Source organism: Propithecus coquereli, unplaced genomic scaffold, assembly GCF_000956105.1.
Source record: "Propithecus coquereli isolate 6110/MARCELLA unplaced genomic scaffold, Pcoq_1.0 Scaffold42, whole genome shotgun sequence".
Classification (NCBI taxonomy): Eukaryota; Metazoa; Chordata; class Mammalia; order Primates; family Indriidae; genus Propithecus; species Propithecus coquereli.
The window spans coordinates 2,002,082-2,011,567 of NW_012149952.1; the positions used below are offsets into that span (position 1 = coordinate 2,002,082).

Sequence of the window (9,486 nt, forward strand, 5' to 3'; positions counted from 1 at the left end):
TAACACTTGAACGCGAGTCAATAAGAGCCTCCACTACTTGAGACCTTGCCCCTCTGCGGAGGAAAGCGCAGGTGTGTGGCAGAGGCGGGGAGGACGGGAGGGCAGCCTAGGTGGTCCTCTTGCTAGGGCAAGAAGCCCCCCAAGCACCTGCCCCCAGCTGACCAGCCCCGCTCCTGCTCGCCCAGGAGGAAGCGGAATGTACGGTGGCATCGCCTCGGCCTCCCGCTTCCCGCCCTCATCGCCACGCTGGGCGGCCCCAGCTCCCCCGGGCAGCCCCAGGAATGTGAAGAGGTAGGTGGGGGTGGGAAGCAGGGGGAGCCGCCGGGGAGAGACAAAGGGGCCGAGTCAGAGCGAGAGACACAAAGACGCGAGGAGGTTGGGGAGATAGGGGAAGTGGGACAAGGACACGGAGGCCGAACCCTAGCGCGGCCCCACCCAGCCGGCCCAGCCGGCGGAGCGCGGGGCCGGTCTGTGCCGCCCCCTGGCGGGTGGCCGCGGTAAAGAGGGGGCGCTGACCAGGTGGGGAGGAGCGGGTGCAGGGAGGGCGGGAGACGCGAACAGAGACAGGGAGAGACATCGAGAGCGACACACACATACAGAGGCAAGAGACACAGAGCCACACATAGAGACAGGCACAGAAAGAGAGAGAGACAAAGTCAGAAAGACAGACATAGAGACAGAGAGATACACAGAGACAAAGGGATGGAAAGAGATATAAGGGACTAAGTGACACAGAAACAGTGACAGAGACCAGAAATATAGACAGATGCCAAGGTATGAGGATCGAAGGACCCAGAAATAGAGAAATATAGGGACAGAGAGGGAGATCCAAAGATAGTGAGAGACACAAAGCGACACTAAGAGAGAGAGAAATCTAGAAAGAAACGATGCAGCGACACCCAGAGTCCGGGACACAGATTAGAAAGAGACGAGGAGAGGATGCTGCTTGACGCCCTCAGACGCTGGTAGACTCAGGGCGAGGGGCGACGCCTGGGGCAAGTTGCACCCCCGGGGTGGGGGCGGGGCTCCAGAAGGGGCGGGCCCATGCGAACCCACGTGCCTCCCGCAGGTGTGACTAGAGGGTCAGGGCTGCACTGAGAGGGCGGGATTAGAACTGTGGGCGGGGCTGAGGCTGAGGCTAGGCCGGACTGAGCGGCGAATAGACGGGCTGACTACGGTGGGGGGGGCTCCAGGGGAGGGGTGGGACTGAAGCAGCGGGCGGGACTTCGCAGGGGCGGGTCGGCCGGAAGCTCCAAAGGGGGCGTGGCAGAACCTTAGCGGACGGGCCAGACCGCAGGAAGCCCGGCGGGGGGGAGACGCCTACGGAGCAGAGGGGCGTGGTTAGAACGCTAGGGGCGTGGCTTAATACCCGAGAGGTAGAGAGCACTCTGGGGGAGGGGCGATCACAGACTCCGGGGGAGGGGCGGGTGCAGACTCCTAGGGAGTGACGAGAATGGAATCCGGGGGGCGGGGTCAGGACGCCGGGAGGCAGCGCGGCCGGAGTCCAGGATCTGCTTGGCTGTGGGGAGGGAAGGGGTGGATCCTGTGACGTCAGCAGTCCGAACCGCCAGAGCCAAGCAAGGGGCCGGGGGCGCCGATCCGGGAAAGCCGGGCGGGGAGAGCTCGCTGGGCCAGGAGAGCAGAGCCGGGACAGCAGAGCGTGGCGGGAACCTGCCGGAGCCGGAGCCCCTCAGGCACCTGCTCGCCCACCCAGGCGATAGGCGCTCGTATAGTGGCCCACAGGCCCCCGCCCGGGCCCAGTCCCCTCCCGGGCCCTCCATGGCCCGGGCCGCAGCCCTCCTGCCGTCGAGATCGTCGCCGACGCCGCTGCTGTCGCTGCTGCTACTGCTGCTGCTCCGGGAAACCGGTGAGATACTGCGGACGCCCCCCACCCCACACGGGGACCCTCCTCCCCTACCTTCGGAGCGGGGGAAGCCTGAGCACCCTCCCCCGCCCCACCCCAGTTCACCCTAGTTTACCCCCTTCCTCGTGCCCCCTCAAGCCCCCTCTCTGGCAGGCCTCGCCGACTCCGACCCCCTACACACCCGGTCTCCCTCTGAGACTCCGACCCCCTCCTCTCTGCATCCCTCTCACCCTCACACCCTGCTTAATCCCAGCTGCTCATTCCCTGCCGGACTTCTCGGTTTCCCCCTCCCCCTTCCTCAGATACTCGCGCCGAAAGGGTTAAATCCCAGGTCTGCTGGTGGCCCTGCGCCCCCTCCCCACCCCGAGCGCGGAGGAGTTACTCCGCCTCCACTCCCCCCCTCAGAAATGTGGGGAATGTTCCCCCCACCCCCGCAGGAGGGTCGCGATGATGAGGCGAGACCACCCTCCCCATTTTTCCTTCTTGCGGGGTTGGGCGTCTGAGGCCAGGAGAGAATTGAGGGCAGGGGACCAGATGTCGAGGTCCTCTAGATCAGGGGCTCGGGGCTCGGACTTCTGGTCCCTGGGAAAGCGAGGATAAGAGTTTGGACGACCTGGGGGAAGGGCCTGAGCTCAGGTCTCCAATCCCGGACCTCGAGGAGTCGAGGGCCCGTCGAGTGGAGGCAGGGGCTGTGTTTAGCTGGGGCGTAGGTAAAATTGGGGCAGGAGGGGCTCGCATTTGTGGGTTCTAGATTTAAGTGTGAGCCGGAGATCCGTCTCCTGAGTTCCAGGTAGAACTGGGGGCAGGAGGCTCGATCTCGTGGGCTTCAGATTTAACTGTGGGCAGAGGAATGTCTTCTGAGACCCAGATATAAGTGTGGGCAAGGCACCCTGTCTCTTGGGCTCCGGATATAATCTGGAGGCTGGAGGCTCCGTCCGTTTGAGTCCCAGGTAGAATAGGAGGCCGAGTCCCGGAGGCAGGGACCACCTCCCTCTCCTTCAGTGAACGGTCGGTGGGGACGTCCCTGGGGAAGTTTTGCCGGTTTCACTTTTCTCCGAGCCGGGGAGGGGAGGGGCGGGGCGGGCGCTCTCCTGGCTCCCGGTTCCGGACTCCCGAGTTTCGGGACCTTATCTTTCTTCTTGTAGCGCCTTTGTCTTCGGAGCTGCAGGAGGTGGACCCGTGGAGCCGCCGCCCTAATCCCCCGCCCCTCCCTCAGCTCTGCTCTGAACCCCCTACGTGTCTCCCCCAACTAGGGGAGGGGCGCGGCACCCTGGGGAGGGAGGGGTTGAGAGAAAACAGGTGAAAGAGGCGCGGGCCCGCCCGTTGCAGGTGACCTGGCTGTTTATTCTCAGCTACAAACTCTGGGATGCTGGGGTTTCCCAAGGGTTTGCCCGGAAGAGGGCTCAAGGGGGATCTTGGGGCGACCCTAGTCACTCCTCTGGCCTCATTTTCCCAGAGCTGTCTCTGAGTTGTCTCCCAGTCTTGACCCGGAGCTGGGGACTGCCTCTTCCATCCCCTGCCTCTCCCTTCTGAGATGGGATCAAAACTGCCACCTCTGGGTGAATTCTCAGAATCCGCCAGACCTTGAGCCTAGCACTGACTTGGTGCATGATCTCACAGAAGATTCCAGACCACCCTGGGAAACAGATCTTGTTCCTGTTACCATTTTGCCGATGAGGAAACAGCTTTAGAACGGGCCAGTGACATTCTCAAGATGTAAGCTCTTCACTGGGTGTGCTCCAGCCAGAAAGTGCCCCTGAGCTTCCATTTCCTCCTTGTGAAACAGAGATAACCATCCCTGCCCTGCAGGACCATCTGGGAGATTCAGAGTTCCCACTGATCCCCTGTGAGCTCTTAGCACCTCGGAAGGGGACCTGCCACTTGCCTGACCCTCCATCCTTCTGCTTCTGCTGTGGGCAGGCTGGCGCTCTCTCTCTCTCTCTCTCTCTCTCTCTCCCCTTCTCCCCCTCCTTTCTTTCCTTCCCTCCTTCCCTCACTTTCTCTCCTCTCCTCCTTCTCTGCATTTCTCACCCTCTCTCTCTCTCCCCTCTGGCTTTCTCATTTCCCTCCATCTCTCTCCAAGCTCTTTCACTCTTCCCTTCTTCCCATCCGTCTTCCTCCTTTCCATCCTTCTCTGTTTACCTGTCTTCCCTCCTCTGCCCACCCCCTGGCTCCTCAGGGGATGAGGGTGCACCACCTGGGCCCCTGGCTGGGCCGGCTCCCCTCCCCAGTCATCCCCAGATCTCGCTGCTGTCCCTGTCAGCCCCACGGAAGTGGAGGGGGATGGGAGGAGAGGGGACTGCAGCCTGGCTGTCTCCTCTCATTAGGGAAAGGGGAACTGGGCAGAGGAGAAGTGGGGGCATACACAGAGGGGACAGAGATGGGGACAAAAGCCAACAGAGGGAGGCAATCAGAAACAGATTTAGGGAAGGGGTCGGAGGCATATCTAGGAATGGAACCGAGAGATGGAGGGAGGATGAAATATAGTCACAGGGATGGCGCAGAGGACACGGATGGGACAGAGAAAGGTGGGGGAAGGGAGCTAGATATAGAACCAGATGAAGGCAGAAACAGCCAAGGAGAGAGATTTGGCATTGGGCAGGGAGCCCAAAAGACCCCAACCGTGGGAGAATGGAGATGCCATGACCCGGGGAGGTCAGGGCACAGGGAGTCTCAGGGCCAGAGTGTGCGGGGGTCACAGATGGTGGTGGACATAGATGGGACCGAGAGTTGGACACGAGAGCCGGCTCCCCCGCCCCTGCCTGGGACGCTGTTACATTTTTAATGTCCCAGTGATGCTGAGAAATGGAGCAGGAGGGGGAGGAGAAGAGGGGACCCAGCAAGATGGCCCAGGCAGTGGAGAGTGTGTCAGAGATGGGGGGTTGGAGACCCAGGAGGCAGAAGCAGAGACCCTGAGAGATGTAGACCAGAGAACTCGAGAGACGAGAGCCCCCAGGAATTTGATGCAGAGAGTCAGATTCCAGAGACTGGGAGACCCAGACCCAGAGAGAGACCTCAGATGCTGGAGGCACAGAGGAAAGAGAATATGAAAATGACTGAGGGGTGCAGGATATCTTTTTGGGCTAATAAAAATGTTCTAAAATTGATTGTGGTGACCGATGGTGAATATACTGAAAGCCATTGAACTGTACACTTTTAGTAACTGGATTATAGGATATGGGAATTATATCTCAGTAAACCTGTTAAAAGGAGAGAATGTGAGAGACCCTGAGAGAGACAGAGGCAGAGACGAGAGACCCTGGGAACTGGAGGACACGGAGGGGCAGGGACCCTAAGAAGTAGACACAGAGAGAGATACAAGAGATCTTGGGAGACACAGAAAAAAGACACTAAGAGATACCAGGGAGAGAATTAAAAGGCTTTCAAGAGGCAAGACCTGCAAGAAGGGGGAGCCCAGAGTCTCTGAAAGACAGAGACACTGCGATGTAAACTCCAACTGGGTGGAGACCAGTGACCGGGCTGTCCCCTTGGCTTGAGCCAGGAAGAGCAGTCCTGGAGATTCATCCCGAAACATATCAGACCCCACTTGGGAGGCCTGCTGGCGGTGGGGGTCAAGCCCTGCAGAGAGGAAGAAAAGGAGGGAAATCTCAGCCCTGGGAGGGGGCGGATCTTGCCCAGCACTGAGTGATGAGCACCAGCAAAGACAGATTGGGGGTGGGGGGATTGGGAGAGGCTGGGAGGCAGGTGCAGAAATCCAGGCACAGATCGACAGCCCAGAGTCCTGGCGGCGGCGGCTGCTCACTCCCCAGACCGGCTCCCGGATTTCCGCTGTGGGGGTGAGCACTGTGATTAATGCAATTAATTAATTAACGAGGTGGCTGAGGCAGCAGCCTTCAAGGGCCTACTCGAGTCCTGCCGCACGCTGCCATGGGAGGGTGGGTCGCTGTGTTTTATAGGTCCGGAGGGGGCAAGCCAAGCCCTGAGGAGCCAGCCAGGCCGGAGTCCAGGAGCTGGTCCAGGAGCCGAGGCTTGAGCCGCCCCCTCCCTCAGACCCAGGGGTCCAGGCCCAGCCCCTCCTCCCCCAGGACCCAGGGGTCCAGGCCCCCACCCCTCCTCCTCCAGGGTTCCATAAGTCACTATGCACCCTCCTCTTTGCCTTGGTCTACCCCTGCTTAAATCTCAGAGCCTCGGACTTTATGTCTCTGTCCCCCAAAGTCCTCCCCTGGGCTCACGCAATTCCCTGGGCAGCCCCCCGACTCTGCCACCACAGGAAGCCTGCAAGCCAAGTCCACAGGAAAAGGAAGTTTGTCTGGGGAACCAGCTGATACCTCATGAAGGTGTCACCAGTCTGGCTTGCCCAGGGACGCTACGCTGACAGAGGCCAGTGTTCTCGTGGCCACAGTCCCTGGCTCTGGTGCCATGTCCCAGCCAAGGTCAGCGCACAGGCACCCGCCCAGCAGTGTTCTGGGCCATGGGGTCCTAACTCTAGCCCAGCCATCTTCCTGGCTTCATTTCCTCTGCCGCCACCGGAAACACAGACCGGTGTTTGGCACCAGCCCAGACCTCTGTCCCCCTCACCGCCACAGCCTGTCAGCCTCCAGCTTGCAACCATCCCAACTTCATAACTCTCCATGGCTCCCCAGTGCCCTCAGGAAAAAGGCCAAACTCAAAATCAGCCTCAGCCTGTGCGATCCAGGGCGCCGCTGGTACCCCATCTTCATCAGTCAGTCAACACGTGAGCAAGACAAAGCTCTCTGCCCCTAGGCGCCGATGTTCTAGCGAGAAGATAGGGCTTGCATAGGACAGGTGGCGATCGCGGCTATGAGGAGAAATGGTGCGGGGTCAGGGAGTCCTTGTTACTACCAAGAAGGAGGTGGTCAGGGAGCGCTTCACCGAGGAAGTGAGGGAGGGGACCCTGGGGACATGTGCAGAAGAGCGGTGTGGGGTGGGAGAAGGAAAGCAAGTGCAAAGGCCCTGTGGTGGTGGGATTTGCCTGGCACTTGGAGGAACAGTGGGGAGGCCAGTGTGGCTGGAGCAGGGTGAGCTGGGGGGAGAGAGGGGGGAGATGAGGTCAGAGAAGAATGGACGCAGAAGATGCAGGGCTTTGTGGACCACTGTAGTGCAATTGTAGATAAATTTTCAAGACGGAGCTGATAGGATTTCCTGATGGGTTGCCTGTCGGATGAGAGAAAGGAGTCACGATGACCCCCAGGCTCGATCCTGAGCCTCTTCGTGAGATGAATATGTCTTAAAAATGGACTGTTGGGTCGGGTGTGGTGGCTCACGCCTGTAATCCTCGCACTCTGGGAGGTGGAGGCTGGAGGATTGCTTGAGGTCAGGAGTTCGAGACCAGCCTGAGCAAGAGCGAGACCCCCGTCTCTACTAAAAATAGAAAAAATTAGCCAGGCGACTAAAAATAGAAAAAAAAATTAGCTGGGCATGGTGGCACGTGCCTGTAGTCCCAGCTATTGGGGAGGCTGAGGCAGGAGGATCGCTTGAGCCCAGGAGTTGGAGGTTGCTGTGAGCTTGGCTGACATCACAGCACTTGCCTCCCTCCCTTAGATGGGTCAGGCCCCTTTCCCCACCCCCACCTTGTAGAATTCCTGGTGATAATTATCTGTGGAACATTTGTCTCCCCCATCGGAATGTCAGCCCTGGAGGACAAGCACCTATTTGTCCTGTCGTTTCTCTGACACCCGCGCCTAGCACAGGGCCTGATACTCAGTCACTCGGCAGTGTTTACTGAGCACCTACTACATGCTAGGCAGTATCATAGGTGCAGGGGACACGGCAGGCAATAAGACAGACAAATTCCTCTCCTGCGGGGCTGACCCTCTAGCACCCAGGACCTGTTTGTTGAATAACTATTTGTTTCTTGGAGTTGGCCTGTGGGGTGTGAAAGAATGACTAGCTGCTGCGTTTCCCTGATCCGCCCTGTGTCTGCAGCTCACGCAGGCCTGATTGACTTTTCCTGACTATGGCTAGAAAGGAACAGAGCCTTTGGGGACCCTGATCCCAAACTCAGTGCCTTTGGGGGCCAGGTGGGTGATGGGGTCCTGACAACAAAGGGAGCGGGGGTGGGCAGGACAGGGAGCACCCTGTAGGAGGGGGACGGTCCTTCCTTAGCCCCGCCCAGCTGTTGCCCCCAGGAGCCCCACATCCTGGTTTTTGTCTGGAGTTTTTGATGTGCTGTTTCCAGACCCTTCTGTGCTGGCTGCTAATTCACATTTGGAACAACAGCGTGTGGGCCAAAGCAAATGCACGCCAGAGCCAGCTCCGGCCTGCAGCGAGCTGACCCCGTCTGCTCGATCGGCCTGTGCCAGGCCCGTGCCAAACTTCATGACAAAATCCTTCCACGGAATTGTCACAAGGGACCCTGCAGGGCGGCTGAAACATCCCCATTTTATAGATGGAGCGACTTAGGCTTAGAAACGAGGTCGCCAGCTGGAAAGGTGTCAACCTTAAATAATGAGATTCAGAAAATGTGATTAAGTAGAGAGTTGATTTCGAGCCCAAAGCTTGAGGATGGCCTCCCGGGAACACAGATTCAAGTTGCCCTGAATATACACTCCTCGAAAGCAGTGGCGAGGGACTCTTTAAGGGAAAAAGAAGAGGCAGTTCCAAGTTGCTACCAAGAATTTACGTTAAATAACATAAGCTATCGATTGGCTCTGTGTCACAAATTCCATGAACGTGAAGATAACGGCCGAGGGAGCTGGTCTGGAGCAAAATGTCCTTAAACAATTGTCCCCAGCAGGGCTGGGGAGTTTGGGTTCCTGACTGAAGTCCCACACTCCTGTCTCCCTGGGCCTGATAAATTTTGCATAGCTCAGACTGCTGTGCGCTATTTCTCTTTTCTCCAGGGACAGAGCCAGCAGGGACTGTCACGCTTTACATCGCAGCCTCTCCAGAGGGGAAAAGCCTCCTCATTTGCCCCCAAGGTGGCACACTTGGTTGCAACAAGTTGTGGGACTTCTGTGGAGGTGGTGTATCACACGTGGGCCTTCACTGATGGCTTCTTACCCAGAGTCCCTGGGACTGTCCCCACACAAGGGACTGCCGCACACTGGGGACTCTATTTATTTGGGTCACCTGGTAATGTTCTCTGGGTTCCTGCGTGTCTCGGTCAGACAGAGCTGGGCAGAAGTTGCCCTTGACCTTTCCTCACCTCAGAGCTGAGTGTCAGGGGCCACTTGTAATTATACTGACCTCACTGTGTTTACTTAATAAGCATGGATGTCACATTTCCTGTCGGCCTTTGCAAAGTGCTCTACAAATATTCTTTCATCCTTTTAACAGCCCTTGGGAAGGGAGCTCTGTTATTATCCTAACTTTACAGCTGGGGAAACTGAGCACAGAGCAGTTAAGCGACTTGTGTAAGGTCACACAGCCAATGTGCGGCAGAGCCAGGATTTGAACCCACCAAGTCCACACCCTCAGTCGCTATACTGTACTGCCTTGCACAGCAGAGAAACAGTTTTCCTTGTTCCCGTTTTTATTAAAAGTGAGAAAACAAAAAACAGGCTGAGAGGCTGGGCATGGTGGCTGACACCTATAATCCTAGCACTCTGGGAGGCCGAGGAGGGTGGATCGCTCAAGGTCAGGAGTTGAGACCAGCCTGAACAAGAGCGAGACCCTGTCTCTACTAAAAAAATAGAAAG

The 9,486-nt window shown here is 58.1% G+C and overlaps 1 protein-coding gene across 3 annotated transcripts in view; it reads left to right on the forward strand.

Moving 5' to 3' along the window:
• Positions 1-1,503: 1,503 nt before the first annotated feature.
• PVRL2 (poliovirus receptor-related 2 (herpesvirus entry mediator B)) overlaps positions 1,504-9,486 on the forward strand; it is a 26,847-nt gene continuing 18,864 nt past the window's right edge. Inside the window, exon 1 of one of the 3 annotated variants that reach the window (XM_012653474.1) lies at positions 1,504-1,867. In XM_012653474.1, the coding sequence (XP_012508928.1) occupies positions 1,780-1,867 (88 nt within the window). In that variant the 5' untranslated portion in view covers positions 1,504-1,779. Of the gene's footprint in view, positions 1,868-3,561; positions 3,581-9,486 lie in introns of those variants that run through there. The other 2 variants (XM_012653472.1, XM_012653473.1) reach the window with 2 other exon arrangements.